The sequence below is a fragment of the Electrona antarctica genome, assembly GCF_951216825.1.
Source record: "Electrona antarctica genome assembly, chromosome: 6".
Classification (NCBI taxonomy): domain Eukaryota; kingdom Metazoa; phylum Chordata; class Actinopteri; order Myctophiformes; family Myctophidae; genus Electrona; species Electrona antarctica.
In genome coordinates, this window is record NC_136811.1 from 35,484,369 (window position 1) to 35,504,326 (window position 19,958).

Genomic DNA, 19,958 nt, shown 5'->3' on the forward strand with positions numbered 1-19,958 from the left:
AAAAAAAAATAAATGCAGTCTTTGATACGTTCATAATACAACAATTGAATGTGTGACATGAACGTTAATCATAATGAGCATAAGCAAAACAAAGCTAGTGGATTTGAGAGAAACAGTGCACATTGGTGACAGATCAAGCAATACTTGACTATTACACAGCAAACTACACAATACAAAATGTAGGAACTAAAAGCATAATTATCTAGAAACAATCTTGTATTTATCAATGAATCATCGCACATGTTGTCATCTGATTCATTTGTGTTTTGCTTCTATTACATAATATTGTGTAGTAACACCTAGCTTCTGTATAACATATTTGCATAAAAACTGCTTTGTGGCTTTATGCAGGCAACAGATGTGCGACTCCGAGTCCTGAGGTAGTGATATACAGGAACCATACGACAAGTGCAATATATCAAGTCACTCTGTTATTGTTTAAATATGCACAAAAACACAAGCAAACAGGCATTTTCTCACACACACACACACACACACACACACAAACTTTGTGGTGCTATTCTTGCTTTGTGCATTTTGTAGTCACTTTAATTTCATTGCAGCATTTCATTTCCATCATCCATGTGGTGCCTGTAAATATACAAACACAAATATTATACAAACTGTATTGTACTCCTTGTAAACAACATGGCGACAGTATAATCATGAAAAGGTGCTGACCTTTACTCCACAGGTGAGTCCCTTGTAGCCTTTACGACAGTGGCAGAAATCAGGAAGGACACACCTCCCACCGTTCACACATCGCTGTTTACAGATCGCTAAATATGAAATACATTGGACAACATCAGATATTGTTCCACATCCGCATCTTAGCATCACTATTCTGGGGCAAACATTCACCGAAAATATCAGAGCGTTGTGTTGTGTCTCATTGTGAACTTGTAAATTAATTAGTTTAAGATAAAAATTCAAATAAAAAGGGACATACGTTTCTCACTTTAGATACACACACCATAATGGCACATTAAGGAACTGCTGCATAACCCTTTTTTCTCCTTTTTTTACCCCACCCATCTGGATGGGTGGGGTAGTATCACCAAGGGATCAAAAGACTCACGAGTTTGACACTGAAGTCCCTCCCAACCAACTGGACAATGGCAGGTGTTTGGTCCCACACATTCGCCACCATTCTTGCACTTTTGCAGACACATAGCTACACAGAAAACAGATTAATGTATGAAAACATGAAATATACACAGCATCCTTTGAAAATGAGTTCCAGAGTATGGTTTGGGGCTTAAATTTGAGCTGAAACAGGCATGATTTATTTAGATTAGATAATATAGGGTGTCACTCACGTATGTTACACCGCTTTCCCTTCCAGCCAGATGTACAAGAACAAGTGTTGGGACGCACACACTTCCCTTTGTTCATACACATGGGCTCACAGACACCTGGAACACGTATGTAGTATTTATAATATGTTATCATGAGATGTCCTATAGCATCAAACATTCATTCAGATAAAACCAAACAAAACTTACTCTTTTGACATCTCTTTCCTGTGTAGCCATCAGGACAGGAACACACATGGTTTCTCATACATTGACCACCATTCTTACAAGGGGGATTACACACAGCTGAAAGACACAACATGCATAATGTATCAGATATAATATTTAAAACATTCTGCAATTTGTTTCTTACTGATATAATAATAATTGTAAAGTGTACAAAAAAGTATTCATCATTCTTTTCTCATAATTTCCAGTTTGGAACATTTGTTAACAAACTTAACTTAACAAACTTAGCTTCTCCATTAATATTGTAAAACTGAAAAACCCGAATCCAGCATCTGAAAAGCTTCCTCTATTAATCATATTTACATTTTTATTATGGTTTAGACTAGAGGGACTAGACAGCCCACTGCCATTATAATTATGTATTGAGACTAACAGAAGGAAGGCTCAGATGGAATCAGCATATGGGATGAAGAGAAGGGGGGATAATAGGAGGATTTGATACAAGGCCAGCAAGTATACATGTGGATATGGAATCAGGGGCCTCAACTACTATACCATCTCTGGGCACAATAACTTACTTACCAATCTGACACTGGGAGCCATAGAAGCCACTGGGACAGGCGCAGATATTAGGCTTAATGCATGTTCCTCCATTCAAACAGACAGGACTACAGACAGCTATGGAAGATACAGAGAATTTCAAATGCCAAGTTTGCAAACACCTAAACTTGTTAAAGATATAACTGATGTGTTCTGAGCCCCTTTCAGTGTCATCTGAAGTACCTGAATTACATGTAGGTCCATACCAGCCAGGCTTACATTTGCAGACATCAGGGGAAAAACACTCACCACCATTTTCACAGTGTCGATTACACACCACTAATTATGGAGAAAAACTATTAGTATCCACACTTCTATCTCATATAGTCAGTGATAAACAAACCTGTGTCCAAACTGGTGTTGCAATAATCTTAATATATAACATTGCTATATCACATAAAAACAGAGTAATGAAATGAGTCCTCACTGATTTCACATCTCGGCCCTACATAACCGTAGGGGCAGGTGCAGAGATTTCTGGCCAGGCAGGTCCCACCATGTTGACAAGGTGGGTCACAGCTAGCTACAAGGCAACAAACACATGAGTCCTATTCATATTCAATATATTACGCATTGAAATATTTGTGTTGTGAACCATGCATGTCCTGAAATTATGTTTTTAGTAAGCTATAGAAAATAATAATTATGTTCTTCTCTGATTCACTTGCCCAAGAAAAAAAGAATACCCTGACATTTTTAAGTGGTGAGTTTTTGTTACACAGCAGAGCAGTGATTAACACTATCTTCAGTATTCCATGACAGCGTGTTCGGTTTACCTTCATCACAGGTGTGCCCACTGTAGCCCACAGGACAATCACAAACATTAGGTCTCACACACTTCCCTTGATTCTTACAGTCAGGCCGGCATACCGCTAGAAAGAAAAGGAAGATCTTAGAGGTGGTACGTTGGTCATTTCCCTCGCCTCTGCTCTCTCTCCCTCCCTCTCTTTCTCACCTATATGGCAGTTGTATCCAGTGTAACCTTCTTTGCAAGTGCATGTGTTGGGAAGAGTACATTCCATCTTCTTTCCACATTGATACCTGCAAACAGCTGAAAAAAAGTACTTTACTTTACTGTACTCGTACTGTACTGTATTCGTACTCATACTGTACTCGTACTGTACGGTACTGCACACGTACTGTACTGTACGAGTATGTACTGGTACTGTACAGTACTGTACGATTATGTACTCATACTGTACTCGTACTGTGCACAGTGTGAAGCTCAACGGCACCACTTTGTCACCTGTTGGTACCCTAAACAGACAGACATAGGAACACACAAAGCTACATGATGGAGACGGTGTGCCACCGCTCAAAAAGAAAACTGTTTCTAGGCATCCATCCATTATGGTATTACTTCTCCTGATAAAGATATGGGAATAAGCTTCCCATATCATAAACAAGCAGAGAATATAATAAATAAAATCATGAAAAGTTTTGATCAAGCCTTGTACAATATGGTTCTGAATCACTGTCACCAAAGTAACTCTTGTGAATCTATTGTAGTTCAGTGAGCAAGCTCAAGAAGATACTGAACGCTACCTTTACATGTGATTCCATCCCCAGTGTAACCATAGGGGCAGCGGCCACACCTGAAGGATCCTGTGGTCGTGGGCTCACACTGCACACCGGAGAAGCAAGGAGAGTCAGCACAGGTCACTATATGTGATGGGACAGTGGGGGAGGACACAACAGTGACCGTTTTGTTCACTGGGCTGGTTGCCGTCTTCCTGTCTGCAGATGACACCCTCTTTGTAGAAACGATGTATGCTTCTGTTTTTGTCCTTCTGTCAAGGGGTCTTCTGGGTACAGCTGGTGAGGATGAAGATGAGATGGTAGGGATTTCTTTGCTGGAATCTGGTTCTGTGACTTGAAATCTTCCATTTGCTCTGCCGGAGACTGTTCTCTGCCCTGAAAAACACTGGAAGTTAGAAGATAGGGCTTGAAAATGTACATACATCACCTTGAGATGTGAACGAGAAACTATTTCCAGGTGAAATTAGCATGAGTTAGCCAATGGACTGCATGTATATAGTGTCTTCATCCAAAGAGCTTTACAATGTATTTCACATTCACCCATTCACAGCACCATGAATGGGACCAAACTGCTCATCTGGAGGAGGAAGAGCCGGGGAACAAACCAGGATCCTTCCGATTCCAAGACGGACACTCTACCTCCTGAGCCACTGCTGCGTAACTATTTATTCTTACCAGATCCAATGAGCTAAGCTAATAAAAAAAAACACAATCTATCAATTTATTTCTTCCGATATCCTCCTATCCACTTCACCAGAGGGGTTAAAGCACAGGCGGGTTAAGTTATGATTGGGAGGGAATGTAATCTCTGACAGTGCTGCCATGCCATTGTTGTAGTATTATTATTATCAATGATACATTACAATAATTGTGTCATTCTCACCTATAGTGGAACTCTTGCTGCATGTCTGTCCATTCCCTTGGAGCCCAAGTGGACAGGGTCCACAGATGAAACCCGTTGAGACGTGGGTGCTCTCAAAGCACTGAACACCAGGGTGACATGGCCTTCTAGAGCAAGAATGTCCAGAGGGTTTGGTTTTGCCTGAACCCTGGGGTACTCTTGCTGGTGTGACCACATCCTTGCCAAAGGACTCTGTGTTACCTTGACAAAACAGAAATTGTTTATTTTTTTTAAATCCCCCAATTAGTCATTGCGAATTCCACCCAGGTTTGTAAAGTCACTGCACCACCCACCCCGGATGTAGGCCTACATTTTGCACTCCTGTAGGTTGCTTGTTGTTGCAATGAATCTAAAATTATTCTACCACTGCCATCATCCAGATTCAAGTCAATCTAAAATCTCTAAAATGTATTGTATGTATGAGATGAAACAGGGAGAAGAGCAACAGATTCGTATGAAAATCAACCGATACTCACCAGTATGTTACTTATCACTCAAATGCAATCGAGCCAGCAGGCTCGTCTGGAGCCGACTGGCTGCGATTAGGAAACACAGAGACGTCGGACGTTGGTCATGTTGTCCAACTATTACTAACCCTAACTCTAAATCTAACACCAAATCTAACCCTAACCTCAGTCTTAACCGGCCACGTAATTCCCTAACCTCATATCAGTCTTAACCGGCCATGTAAGTCAGTTTCACGATTGTTTTCGCTTCAGCGGCAGTCATTTCACTTCCGTGTTTCCTAATCGCAGCCAGTATACATGCAGTAGGCTCCAGCCTCCAGGCTCTATTGCATTTGAGCGCTAAGTGACCTACTGGTGATTATCGGTTCATAACATTCAAAGCGGGAGAGGAGTCTGGACTTACGTGCACAGCTTTTTCCATCACTGCTGTAGCCCTGTGGACAGGAACCACAGACAAAAGAGCCCAGTGTGTTGTTACAACCCACTCCAGGGAAGCATGGTTGGGACACACACTCATCAATATCCTCTCTACATGTATGACCTGAAAACATGCAAAATGTCACAATATTACAATTCATTAACATACAGCAACTGTTTAGTGATATTGTATGTATAGCGTGCTATTGTATTGTCTATTGGCTTTCTTTGTCACCTTGCATTCGACTCTGAGTTCCTATTTGTTCTGCGTCAGCTTGTTTATGTTGCTTACTTGCTTTATTAGTTAATGATTTGTCCTTGAGCTAATGCCATGAAGATGAAATCCAGTAACTTCAATGCTCTTCAAAGCTATTCTGATTATTGTTTTATGCAAATTAATGCACAAAGGGGGACAACAGGAATACAACATCATGATATAAAAATAAACTCTATGCATGCAAGTATGCTACCTGTCATCCCAGGGGGACAGATGCAGGAGAAGGAGTTGGGGCCGTCTATACAGCGACCCAGTCTGCAGGGGTTGGGTTTACAGTCATCAATGTTCACCTCACACCTGTCCCCTTTGAATCCTTCCAGACAAACACATAGATACTGCCCGCTGCCAGTGGGGAAGTTGATGTTGGTTACGCAAGAACCTCCATTCAGGCAGTCGCAGGAGTGCACGGACACCTGGGAGGAATGGGGTACAAAAACGGGGCTTTGGTTGTTTGTCTAACTCATTCATCTTTTAGAATCCAGTCTGAAATGGCCACAGTGGCTCACTGGCTCCTAAGAAGAGGGGAAATGTTTTATGCAGATGCTTGTGGTTTATCAGATTGTCCAGCTAGATTCAGCAAGTGAACATTGGATGCACTTCTTACATTAGTAGTCTTCACATTCAGACTGCACACACTGAGCTCCCTCTAGTGGTTAACTAACAACTGTGCGATAAGGACTACACAACCTTTTGAATTTGAGATTGGAAGTGTTAAAAAATGTCTATAAATGGTTTCCTATGCCAGTATATTGATATAGATGCAACGTGTACTCAATTGTTACAAAGACATTACATGCACATAAACTCCAATACCTGTACAGAGGCCCTGGTCTCAGCATTACAGTCATCTGTCATGGTGAACTGGAAGGTGTGTGTTTCAGAGGTGTCGGTGCTGGCCTTCCAGGCCAGAAGACCAGCAGGAGACAGTGATGCGTCTGCGGGACCGGACTCTAGGGTGAAGAATACCAATGAGCCCTCGGGATCCCGGGACTGGAGCTGGTAGACAAAGTTTTCCCCCTGGAAGGACTGGATGCCAGACGGGAGCGACTGGAGCTCTGGAGGTGCATTCTCTGGTGCAGTAGAATGAGCAAGCGTGACAGTGAAGGAGTAATTAAAGAAATTAATGAATGGATAAATGTTTAAGTGGATATATGTATTAATAAATAATGAGTAAAAGATGATAAGCACATATGACATTATTTATAACCACACACTATACAATGTATGTTGTGTGGCATTAGTTGATGAATCTCACGATCATCTTATTTTATAAGTAAAATTATAAATGATTATACATTTAGAAGAAAAGATGGTCTATAATTACAACTATCAATTTCTGTCTCATAATTCCAGGTACAGTGACGGAACAACACTGACTGAACAGCAGACATGTAGCAATTACCAGCAATGTAGCTAAAAGGAAAGGGATCTTTAATTCGACTGTCTTTCTAAGTGTCTAAAAAGAATGCAGCATAATTATATCTGTCTGATCATTTCATATATTACTTTTGTGAAATATGAAAAAGCTTGTTCTTGTTATACATACTGTCTACAATAGACCATGTGTGTTTGGAAGATTCTGGTCGGCATATCAGGCAAGGACTGCTGGGATTGTGGTCTCCATCAGCATAGCACAGACCATCAATGTTGCAAGTTTTCTCCTAGGAAATAAAGGCAGCAAATTGAAATGAGACTGAAATTAAATCAAATTCAATATTTATTTTAAACAAATTGACACAGTATAATACAGTTACTTGCCATTTCACATTAGTGCCTTGCTTAATCAATACTAATCTCAATAATAATTGACTCCTGTAGGAATGGAACTCCTAGTCCAAACAGTGTTAGTACACATTGAAGAAACACTGTTCTCTGCCAACAGGAGAACAGAAGCTGCTTCTGTTTTCCATGCAAAGAACTCAATTGTGACCGACATCCAGTAGTAAGACAAGCTGATTGCCAAACATTCGCCCTCTAAGCATTCAACCCAGGTGTGTAGTATTTACTTCGTCCCTACGCAAAATTACTAACAGATCCTTTTTGATCAACAGAACCCCATTTCAGTTGAAAATTGTATTAGCATGTAGCATGTTTTTCACAATGGAACGTTATCACTGAGTACAATTTTGAATACTGAAGACCATTGCTGACCAAAAAATCATATATAGTTGCAAATTGTTTCCATAGACAGTTTTGGATATCGTGCCACTTAGGTCCTCATGTTTGACAAATTGTCCTAATGCTATGTGTTACAATTCAACAGCATAGAATTAGTTCCTACTACTACTATACTTACCCTCAGTGTACAGAGTACTTCAGAGTTGAGACTACAGATCTGACAGGCTCCGTCATACAGTGTGAGAATCTTGGCATTGCTGTAGCCATAGCCATCATTAGACACCTGCGAACGGTAAGGGTTGAGTGCTGTCAAATGGTGGGAAACGAGATTCCTAAATGGTTATAAACTATTAAGCTATTGTAAGTTACTCAAAGAAGTCTCAAGAAGTTCACTTTAAAAATGTAACATGAGAAAGTAATAATAGCCACTATTCAAATCAAATCAATCAAGTCAAATGGTTTCTTCTGTAAGCTTTCATTTGACTTTTTCATTTAAATAACCTTGTAAGGCCAGGAAAATAGATGAAAGAAGCAGGTTAACCACTAAACCTTATATACTTTGTTGTATGTCAAATAGTGAAAATAACCGATATACACGTTCTGCTATTTTTGTTGAATGTTCAATTATTTTTGCTGAGTTTTTGTCTATTTTCGTTACATTTGCCTATTTTTATCGAGTGTTCACCTATCTTTGCAGAAAGTTCACCTATTGTTTGTCTATTTTCACTTATTATGACATATTCAGTATATGCTCGGAGCATGCTATTGCTGTGAAGTTGTGACGGCTGAAATGGTGATAAATGTTCTCCATTCACATGAGCTGATAGCTGTGAGAAGGCATTAGCAGGCATTGCCATCTTGCAGCCACATGGCACTTGGGTACACTGCCCTTTCTCCATTGTTTCTCACTGTTGAATACAATACAATTCAGATTCTGAACACTGAATAAAGCCTCTGTTCCACAGCTGTACTCAGTGGACTGGTTCCATAGCAGCAGCTCGTAAGTAGACTATCATCATCTGTGACTATTTTGCAACGTTTTCAGCACAGATCTCTCTATTCAGATCTACACTTGATCTAAACTTGGCTGCTCTCATCACATCCAGCAGTTGGTTTTGAGATGGAGAGAAAGTAGGGGAGGGAAAAGAAACTGAGTACAAGGAAGAGGGAGAGACCCAGGGAGAACTGAAAGGAGGTCAAGTGAAAAATGGCCTAGAGACATTGGGCTGTATTATGCGTGTCTTACTCTTAAGTACCAGGTCTTATGACTTAACTTAAGACCTGGAGGCGTGATCAAGGCCATTTGGCTATTCTGAGTGGCCAAAGAGCATTGACCATGCCTCCAGGTCTTAAGTTAAGTAATAAGACCTGGTACTTAAGACACGCAAAATACAGCCCTTTGTTTGTACAACAACGATGTACAGTATTTTCAACTGAAATGAATTATGTCATTTTTGTTGAGCGACAAAGCTGTGCAATACAAGCATGAATCAGTGAAGAGACATGAGCAGCATGTGCTACAATATGTAACTGACTTTGATCTGCCACCGGGCCAGAGGTCTGTCTGTGACCGTCTCCAGGTCCAAGCCTGCAAGAGCTTGTCTGTCCTCCAGGGGGAGCTGGCATTCCAGAGCCGTCACATCCAGGAAAGTGGCCAGGGCGAACTGGGGATCATCCAACACCCATTCCCCATCATCAAACTGGAAAACAAATAAGGGAAGCGGGGATGGAGGAGAGGGTAGAATGACAGTAGAGATGACCAGGGAGGAGAGAGAGAGGGAGGGAGAGATTGAGAGAGAGAGAGTAAATATACATTAATACATTTAATACATTTATTTAATTATTAATTGTAGTGAATATTGTCACCACAGTGAGCCAGTCATATGCATGTTATACAATTAATTTGCTCTATCATATAAAAAATAAACACTATAAAATTGAAGCTGATAAATAGGTTCTCTTCTCTCTCCTGACTGGATGAAAGAGCTTTTGTTTTACCTTTATAGGATAAAGTGCACATCATTAATAATAAATACTCATCACAGAAGTATAAAACCAAAGTACCTTTTCTTTAACAAACTCACACTTGAGCTCATAGGAATCCTTAAATCCCTGGCCATAGATGTGGATGGTGGAACAGTCTCCCTGTCGAATGTCACACAGACCATCCTTCTCCAACTCAGTGATTTCTGGGATCTGGTCTTCACCACATCAACAACAACAAAAACACAGACAATGTTGTCTAGACAAACTGTGGTTTAGTCATTCAATGGGTAGACATAGCCTAATATTTAGACTCTTGTAGATGTATTTATCGATTCTGACATTTTCAATCTTGAAAATGTCAGAATCAATAAATTCATCTAAGAGAGTCTAAATCTTAGGCTAGGGTTGACAATGACATTAATACTGCCACCCATGCTAAAATACATGCACTCGTTTTACTGTAAGAAGCTTGGAATCAAAGGAGCCACATCTGAATTTACATGTGAAGTCAGACTATAGACTAACAAACATAACATAATATTAGAGAAGTAACTGGGTGACCAGACAAACAGTCCCAAATTATGAGCAGTCTTCCAGAATCATGTAGTTTTTATCCCAAAACCCCATTTTGATTCGTTATAAATCTTATCTGTAGCCCACATGAATTCATATGACAATTGCTCTGCCTATGCACCAATTACAGCTAGTGGCTCATGCACACAAGAAGTTACAGCAATAGCATCGACATTGCGTCAGCAGCATAGTTATACAGCCACAAAGTAACACATGCTATTTTACCGTTTTGTTTGTGTGTGTGTGTGTGTGTGTGTGTGTGTGTGTGTGTGTGTGTGTGTGTGTGTGTGTGTGTGTGTGCCACTGTTGACACGGAATGAAATGTACTGGCGTAATGTAGTAGCAGTCTGCAGTCTGCTAACCCTAACCCAAGTGAGGGGCGATCTTATCACCGTACATCATCATACATCATCTCATTCCGGCCAATCAGAATTTGTGTCCTCACCTTCGTCTTCAATGTTTGTGTTACACAATGTTTGTGTAACTCAAAATTGTTCACTGTCAATGGGATTTGATGTCTGTGTAGGACAAGATTTGTGCACATACACCAACAGCTGGACATAGGAGGGGCTATCGCACCTCAACAAAATGTATAATCCTCAGTGTTAATAAATGAACACTGAGGATTTTCCTGTGTAGGGGTGTACAGTTCTATAACACTTCTTACCAGACAGCACACTGCAGTCATAGGATCCAAATCCTGGGAAGCACACACAGCCCCAGTCAGAACACTGGCCATTCCCGCTGCACAGATTGGGACACTTGAGGGCAGACAGCACCTCCTGGTACTGCCCCTCTACCCTCCTCTCCTCCAACAGCCTCCTCTCGCATTCATTCTCCAGCAGTGGTAATGTTGCATTGGCCCATGTCTCATCATCCTTCAGCTGCAGGTCACTAACACACATGGCCACAACACGGCCAACTAAAGCCCGCCCTATTAGGCGTCCGCATGCTATCGTTATGCTGGAGTTAGCAACCGCTCGCTGGCAGTGGGCCCTGGCTTGCCGATGGGTTAGCCCAGAAGGAGTGGGCCATGTTGGAGGAGAAAAGGCTTCAGGGAGTCCCACTGGTTCATGGTCCTCTGGGAAGAAGTAGGTAAAGCCTTCTAAGTCAGACTGGCTGAGGCTCTGGTGTGCTGGGTGGGAGATGTACTGGTAGGACTGTCGTCTGGCCCTGGACTTCTGGCGGTGGACAGCGGTTGATGCTCCATTCCTGGGGGCTCTTCCACGTGGCTGTGCGGCGGGGCTTCCATCCTTGTGCCCGTCAGAGAGTCCTGCTGTTTCTTGGCCTCTGAACAGTTCCACTGATTTAATATATTCAGCTGTGACATCTAATGTGGGGATGATGCTACGGAGTCTTATATTACTACGTTGAGAGCAGGTGGAGTCAGAGGAGGAGAGGGGTTGAGAGCGGGTCCTGGGGGTTGAGAGGTGGGGTTCTGACTGACAGCTACAGTACTTGCGGGAGGCTGGAGCGCTCTGATAGGACGGAATTGTGTCAAACAGACTGGTACCTGGGGAAAGCCTGGCATGGGGGAAAACAGCACTGCCATGAAAGCAATGACAAGAATGACCTATGGCCAAGCTCTAACTATACAGTAGTAGTACATTATATCTATCTGCACAAAACAATCAGGAGAAACTGCTGCACCCTTAAAGAACTGTTGAAACTTTCTTTTCTTTCTCTTCTTTACACACGGTAACTAAAAATAGTATGCTTTCAGTATACACATTTGCACGTACAAAATGTGTAATGACCAATTATATTTGATTACTACTGTATAATTAAATTGATAAATGAAATGAATATGGTACATCGGAATCTGAAGACTTCAATTGTCTCTGACTACTAGATATCTACCATAGAGTAATTCTAACCTCCATTCAGCAAGGAAACCATGTATATCCTCCAACGTGTTGCCCCCCGCTGAGTGGAAGTCATTGTCCGACTGTCCATCATATGTCCCACAAAGCCCTTCAGTGTGGTCCCAGTCTGAACTGGAAGCTCGCAATGTCAGACTCATCCCCCAGTCAGACACATCAGCTCGTATGAACGCTCCAGATGAGAAGGTCACCTGCGGCATTCACAAACATGTCAAATCATAATGACAGTATTGTAGAGTTGCACATACTCTTCCAGCTGAAAGTAGAATTTTGATCATTTAATAAAGTTTCACTTTGTGTTCTTCCATTTTTGATAATCCATTATATTTGGAGGCTGAAAATGCAACTTTGTTTCAGTTCAATGGTAAATGACTTAGTTCTATGCTATGTATATAGCGCTACATAAACTAATGACTAGCTGCTTGTATTTCTGCACGTTGTGGATGTACTGTATTGTCAGACTCACAGTGACTTTACGTCCCCGGTAAGACTCAGTGATTCGGATGCCGCTCTTGCCCAAGTCTCTGTTCTTGACGGACAGGTGTGGTTTTGTCTCACCCATTTCCCCGTTGCACATGTCAAAGGAAATGACATCACCCCCATCCCTCACCACAAAGCCACACACACAGGAAGCGGCGTGCACCACACTGCCACACTCCCACTGCCGGACGTGGACCTCAAAAGGCAACACATTGCTCTTGTACAGAACAAAAGTGCCTATTTGGTAGTTATCATAGTGTCTGGAATAAGCAAAAAAACAAGGCATTATTTGGTATGTATGCAATCATATAATGCATTTCAGCATATTACTGTAAAAATGAATATCCTACAGTGCTCAACTTAAGTACCTGCCATCAAATGTGATGAGGTGAGGGTCAGTGAAAGCGTAGCAATACGCAGAGGGTACATCCTTCACTACTATCTGAATACAAGGCAAAAACAAAACAAAAAAACACAAGTTGTGTACTGTCATGTGAGTATTGTAAAGACAAATTGAAGTGTGAATCTTTAACCCAAGGCTTACTCTAAACTGTGGGTTAATACATATGAGTGTGAAACAAGGTTAGGTTAGCCTTGGCTTGTGCATAGCCTAGGGCTTAGAATATCCCAAGGCTAAGTGTGAAAAACCCAATAGATGGAGGAAATGCCATTTCACAGGAGAAGAAAAATAAGTAATTAAAAAATCTGCCTGTACCTGAACAGGCGCTGGTGAGTAACCATTCCAGAGGAAGTTGTCTGTGACAATAGGTTTGACAGAGATCTGGGTGCTCCTGTCTCCATGCTTGACAAAGTCAACAACAGGGCTGAAGTGGATCAGAGCTGTACTGCACACCCCATTCCTACAGGGGGCACTGGTCAAGTCCACCACACAAGAAGACAAAAACAGATCTGGACCCAGCCTCCCTTCACTTACTGTATAGAGGAGAAAACATCCAACACTTAAACATTGTATTTGTCAATGAGGATAAATGTAAAGGACAACGTAACGGGACCTGTCAGTCATGGTGATACATGACTGACAGGTTTTCATCACCAAAAATATGACTCACTTGCAGAAATTCAAAAGTCACCTTCCAGATTACATACGGATAAGCAAAGCATCAACCTGAGTAGTTCTCCATAAATGTTTGCCTGCCGTCAGCAAATAACGAAACGCAGTGTACTCGAATTGCAGTGTTCAGTATTATATGAAGAATCTACCTTGATTGCTTGTGCTAAGCTGTAAAGTGAGGGTGCACTGCTCTGTAGAGGTGGAGGTATCTCCCAGACAGGGGATAGCAACAGTGCTCTCCACAATCAGCTCATACTGCCTCCCGTCCTCAGACACTGTGCTCACTGTGGGCCTTAACTGAAACACATAGTTACTGTTAACAGTGTGTGATAGCTATGCTACAATGTGCCGTTTCCTATTATAAACATCATATAAACATAATTTGTGACGACAAATATAGCTCAGTCAGGACAATAAATCCTGTCATTATTCAACATACTGTACAGTAAGATATAAAAAGCTTTGAGAAACCTATATTTACATGCACCCACCCATGCACACACCACAAGCACACACACATTTACAAATAAACTCATAACAGTTCACGCACGCACGCACGCACGCACGCACGCACGCACGCACGCACGCACGCACACACACACACACACACACACACACACACACACCTAATATTTTACATCAATTCTAATATTGTACATCCATTTTAGATACCCTGATCCCAGCAAAGAACTCCTGACTCTCTACTGGAGCTCCCTGTATGTCTGGAGAGTCCAGAAAGAAACACGAACTGATGCAGTATATCTGAGAAAGATGGGGGGACGGGGGACGGAGAGAGAAACAGGAAGAGAGACAGAGGGGAAAGGGAGATAATAATGATAGAGAGCACAGATTGCAACAAACTGAACAAAGCAACAGTCTGAAGCAACACAATCAGGAGGTATTAAAGGTCTTTATAGTTTAAGCCAGTTCACAAATGGCAACCTTTTGGCTTTATTGACATATTCTAAGATTTACAAATGTTTACAAATAAACTCATAACAGTTCGCACGCACGCACATATGCGTGCGCAAGCCATATGTTTAATTTAGTGTGTGGGAAGCCAACTGTGGTAAAAAAAAAAAAAAGTTTGGGAAACATCGTATGAAATATTGTATGAAAAGATATTTATGTCTATGGCTTTTAGTTTTAAAACCTTATTTTATGTTTTCTGTCTCATTCAACTCTTTCAACATCAGTTAGTGATTTCTTTTGATATGCAACAACAGTGGGCTTCAAAAGCCATTGGTTAATTTGATCCTTTGCCTCATAGAAATGCTCAAATATTGAAACGCTGCATGGGAAGAGTCTGAAAAGAAAACAGCCGAACGAATGATTATACCTCTGATAGGCTTAAAATGTGTTAAACGTGTTAAATTAGCCAACACCTGTACAATCCACATCTCATCAGACCTTGTCCCCCAGGCGGAGGTTGAAGCCATCCAACTCAATGAATGCGAAGGTCTGCATGGTGGTCTCCTGTTTGAGTTCCTCCTTCCTGCCTTCAGGGGACAGGCGGGACCAGGCGACCACATAACCGAGGGAACTGTTGGTGGTGGGACCCTCAAAACTGCACTTGAGGTAGGTGGTACTGCCAGAAAGCTCAGATGTGATCACGGGGACAGACGGAGAGCGAGGCTGCTCGGCTGGATAGGGGAAGGAGAGATAAGGGCTGGGATAACATGTAAGGACTTGTTTGTATTTTTCTGCATGGTACTGATGTTTCTGGGCATTATTGATGTTTTCTGTTCCAGATTGTGTTTTGTGTGTTGTAACTTGTAACATCTGGAGTGGTCTGGAGAGAAACCTAATTTATTTATTTACTGGTTACAACGGTGACAGCTTTCACTGTCCACTTTAACAAAATGAACCCTACATACTTCATTATAGGACCCCCTCTAAAATGAGATGCTGCATCTCAAGGGGCTATCCTAACTTCTGACAAAAAAGGATTCTATGATGATATGTAAACTGTAGTAGTGAAAATAGCACAATAAACACAGGTACATCACCACAGCAACATGTTTATCCCTATAACCATTTGAATGGTCCCCAGCACTCTTCTGGAGGGAACATTCAGAGAAAATAGCAGATAGCAGACAAGCTCACAACATGTCACACTGCAACACGTTGTGAGCTTGTAGATTGGCTATTATACTACTATACTGTAGAGGGGAAAAAGAGTGTATCAAATACAGTGCAACTCAGGTCCGTTTTACTAAGTATAGAGAATCTAAGTGGTTAAAATAAGTGAATGAACTAAGTATAGCGATGTGCCCTAATTAAAACACCTTTCTTCCACCTCTGTAGTCCCCCCAAAACAATCTACAGTGGGATAATTCATGACCTGGCTGAGGGCTGTTACCATGGAGACAAAGCTCTGTGGACGACAGTACACATGCTCAGCTCATTAAGAGCAGCAGCGAGGGGGCCAGTGGTGCATTCCTTGCCACATGGCAACTGTCTGACCTGTGATTGTTTGGTATTCGCCCTAACACGAGGAGACGGGTGGTGGGCCATATGTACAGCAGTGGGATCCTAACATGAGAGCCGGGTAGTGGGCCATATGTACAGCAGTGAGGATGATCCTCACTTTTACATGATCCGGCGTCCATGTCTGCCTCATCAGGACCACAGGGTGCCGCCGCCGTAGGAAAGGAGACATCTGATATCTCTGATGCTGTAGATAGACAGGAGTTCAATAGGAGTTCAAAACTAGAGTTGAGGTTTCATTAAATTAAAAGGTTATTGAGGCGTGCCTGTGGCTTAGGTGTTGTCAAATTGAATAACATTTTGTCAGTCCATCACGCCTCGTGACATCATGCCTTGTGACACGCTCCATATATGGCAGTCTCCATATGATATATGAAGATCACGACATGGACAAGACTGGATCATCTACATCTGCGTATATGGAGCTGGCCAGCAAATCTACATCTGACCTCACTGACAACAGATTAATAGTTTAACTTGTGCTTCTCAACTGTGCCGTATTAAGAAGTCTGAAAACATCATCATTAAAAGAAACAAAATCCATATATGGGCATTCCCAGACGATGCCCTAATATAATCCCTATTATGCCCATATATGGAGATCCCTAATGTCATCAATATTAAGCCCATATATGGGAATGTCAATATATGGCCATATTGTGACTGTGTGGTTGCCGCGACGCGAGTCACACTTGCAAATGAACCAAGTTGGTACAACACATTCACATTGATATGCGGAGCTGACTATCATCACCTGGATCTCCATATATGAAGATCACAACACTGACCTCATCAAACTCTGGATAGCCATACATGATTTGACATACTAGATCTGCATATATGGAGCCGGCCAGCAACTCTACATCTGACCTCACTGACACCAGATGAATAGTTTAACTCCTGCTTCTCAACTGTGCTGTATTAAGAAGCTCTGTTGTTTCAGTGCTTCTCGCCCTCAGGGCGTCTTACTGGTGTATACTTTAGTACAATATCAATATGAATGCAAGGACATCGTTAGTTTCCGACTTCACTTATTGAACAGACTGTATATTTATGCACACAGTCGTCACACCTTTTGCACAATTAAGGAAAGCCCTGCTCTGTGGGAATCATCATTATGTGAATGTGTGTTTGACTAAACTGATTGCTTGACTGACCCTACAAACATACAAACCTACCTTGGGCACAGTAGCCCATGCATCCCTGAGTGGGCTGGAGCAGGTAGACATAGAAATCCCCACAGTTGCGAACAGTGACAGGGATGCGGAACAGACAGCAGTCTTTGCTGCCGCTTGGGAAGAACTGCCAGGCAGCACAGGCTGTGAGCTGCCTTACTTCCAGGGGCCCAGGCAAGGACTCCCTCTCACCCAGGGAGAGCCAGACCGGGGCTTGAGTACCACAGTGGTTCACCTAGGGGATTATGGAGAGAGACAGAGGAGACAGACAGACAACCAGAAAACAGTGGAAGAGGTAAATAAATATACACTAACACCACTACACTATCACCCAGGTATTTGTCATTGCCCAAGCTTATCCAACGGTGGTGCTGTGTGATGATTTTTTCATAAAGTTATTAGATTAACCTTCCTGTCAATGAAGAACTCTAGGCGATTGAAATGGCTGTGGGGAACGAGGCGCCCGCTGGCCTAGTGGTCCAGGCGCATGCCACATAGGCTTTGGCCTGACAGCACGTTGCGTGTTCGAGTCCCGTTCATGATGACCTTTGCTGCGTGTCTCTCCCCTTCTCTCTCTCCCTCTTTCCTGTCTATCTTCACTTGATACTATCAATAAAGGTAGAAAAGCCAAAAACTATTCTTAAGAAATGGCTGTGGGGAGAAAGTCGGTGCGCTGCTGTTTCCACTCTCTGTGTTCCATTTTCGTTTTATCAGTGTCTTTTTTGTGCCCTCAATCTGGCAAGAACCAGCAAAGAGTCCCTGTGATTGCTATGCCTAACCTTAACCTCAACATCACAACAACAACCCAACCTTCACCCTAAACTTAACATCCCGTAGGGAAGATACAACAGCTGACCACTTAGTGCAAGCTTATCTTGGCCTGTTAATCACTCGCTTCACCAAGGGAAAATAAATGCGTGGTGTGTGATTATAATCATATATAACGTATACGGTATATGACTAAAACATATTGTTGTGTTCAAACACAATTGTTTTCTATTAACAATTCAAACTGTTCAATAATATGTATTCCGGCCGGTATGTTAATGGGGCACATACTGTAGATTAAACAAAGTATTATGTTGAATATGACTTTCACTTAATCCTCCCAAAGACAGTGGTTTATGATAACACATGATCATAGCCTTCCAGAACACACTTCTGTGGACAATCATCAACCAGGGACGGAGGAATCCAGAGAGAGGCTGGACACAGCAGGCTCCCCAGAGGAAATGAGCAACATTCCAGCCCACACTCTACTTCATGAACGTACAGTACAAATGAACAGACAGACACCATCCGCACACACAAATCGCAGGCACATGCTTCACGCACATCAATCAAACACACCTACACATATGTGCAGCACATCTCATAGTTGACCTGCTAACATATGCCCCACAAAAGATAATTCATAAGGCATTACCATTACTATTTTTGCTGTGTAAGATAAGAACCATGAAGGGGAAACTCTATACTTCAGTTTAACTAAGGCCAGAGACCTGGGGTGTCTTATAAGTGTTCACATTGTATTATATCGGTCCATCAACTGTTTCACCCTCCAGGTTAGAAAAATAATCATTTCACAGTTATCACTACCAATACTAGATTATTATATTATTATTATATTATTATACCTCTGACACAAATCTACTCTCTAAATGTAATGTACAACAGTCTCTGTGGATTTGTCCTGAGGTGCCCTTATAGAAGCCACCACTGCCATTCACACAATACATTCTTTCTCACTCACTGGCTGTAATTTGCTTTCAAATTCATTTTCCTTAATTACCCTTATTACTTGAAACAATTTCTAAATCACTAAACAGCACGATATAACCTGGCATACTGAGCACCCTTTCTTTATTAAACACAGACATTTCAAAATGAATTGGTTGACGCGCATTCAAATTTAAATCCCCCATCTGACTGGATTAACCTACAGTGTTAGATCTCTTAGATATTATAATAATGCTTCTTATGAATTATTCTTAACAATTGTTCTTAACTACTGTTATTGCAAATTTGTTGTATCTAATGCATTGATATAACATTTCTAAGGTGTGTGTGCTGCTGTATTTCAATAATAATGCTTGTACCCTGCTTGCGCATGTTAATGCATGTTTGTGTTCATATAGTTTTGTATGGGTATGTCTCAATATGACGTTTGCTACTTTGTGGATGAACTTGTGGGGTGTGAGCGGCTAGTTTTGGAGAGCTCTTGTCTTGTCTGTCTGAATGGATAACTGTGTTTTTTTACCAGCTGCAAGCTGGTCAATATCCTCTCGATCTGCCTATGAGGACCTGTTTACAAAATACCATCATATACTGTATTTATTCCCCAGGGAAATGTCAGCCAGTTGACTGGCAATAGAGACCATGTATACAGGAACAAGGGCCAAGGTGGTGACCCCAGATGGCAACAGTGAGGAGTTTGACATCTTGGCTAGGGTACTGCAAGGGCACACCCTAGCCCCCTTTCTCTTCATAGTCCTG

At 41.8% G+C, this 19,958-nt stretch overlaps 1 protein-coding gene across 1 annotated transcript; it reads right to left on the minus strand.

Moving 5' to 3' along the window:
• Window positions 1-11: 11 nt before the first annotated feature.
• Window positions 12-17,611, minus strand: vwde (von Willebrand factor D and EGF domains). The gene is made up of 29 exons (XM_079503424.1): window positions 17,466-17,611; window positions 16,388-16,474; window positions 15,208-15,440; window positions 14,470-14,559; window positions 13,947-14,094; window positions 13,441-13,658; window positions 13,094-13,167; window positions 12,712-12,985; window positions 12,240-12,436; window positions 11,030-11,886; window positions 9,868-10,004; window positions 9,339-9,503; window positions 7,982-8,086; window positions 7,232-7,346; window positions 6,499-6,755; window positions 5,879-6,098; window positions 5,395-5,532; window positions 4,507-4,725; window positions 3,630-3,998; window positions 3,040-3,135; window positions 2,861-2,956; window positions 2,512-2,607; window positions 2,268-2,363; window positions 2,067-2,162; window positions 1,506-1,601; window positions 1,320-1,415; window positions 1,079-1,174; window positions 682-779; window positions 12-591 (listed from the first exon to the last, which is right to left on the minus strand). The coding sequence occupies exons 1-29, from the start codon at window positions 17,482-17,484 to the stop codon at window positions 577-579; spliced, it is 4,803 nt and encodes a 1,600-aa protein (XP_079359550.1). The 5' UTR covers window positions 17,485-17,611; the 3' UTR covers window positions 12-576.
• Window positions 17,612-19,958: the final 2,347 nt, after the last annotated feature.

Excerpts from the sequence above, each read along its gene's own strand:
- vwde (XM_079503424.1), bottom strand. Across the intron at positions 11,887-12,239 it reads GGTTTCCTTGCTGAATGGAG|GCTTTCCCCAGGTACCAGTC; the intron begins GTTAGAATTACT and ends CCCCCATGCCAG. Across the intron at positions 4,726-5,394 it reads TGATGGAAAAAGCTGTGCAC|GTAACACAGAGTCCTTTGGC; the intron begins GTAAGTCCAGAC and ends TGTTTTGTCAAG.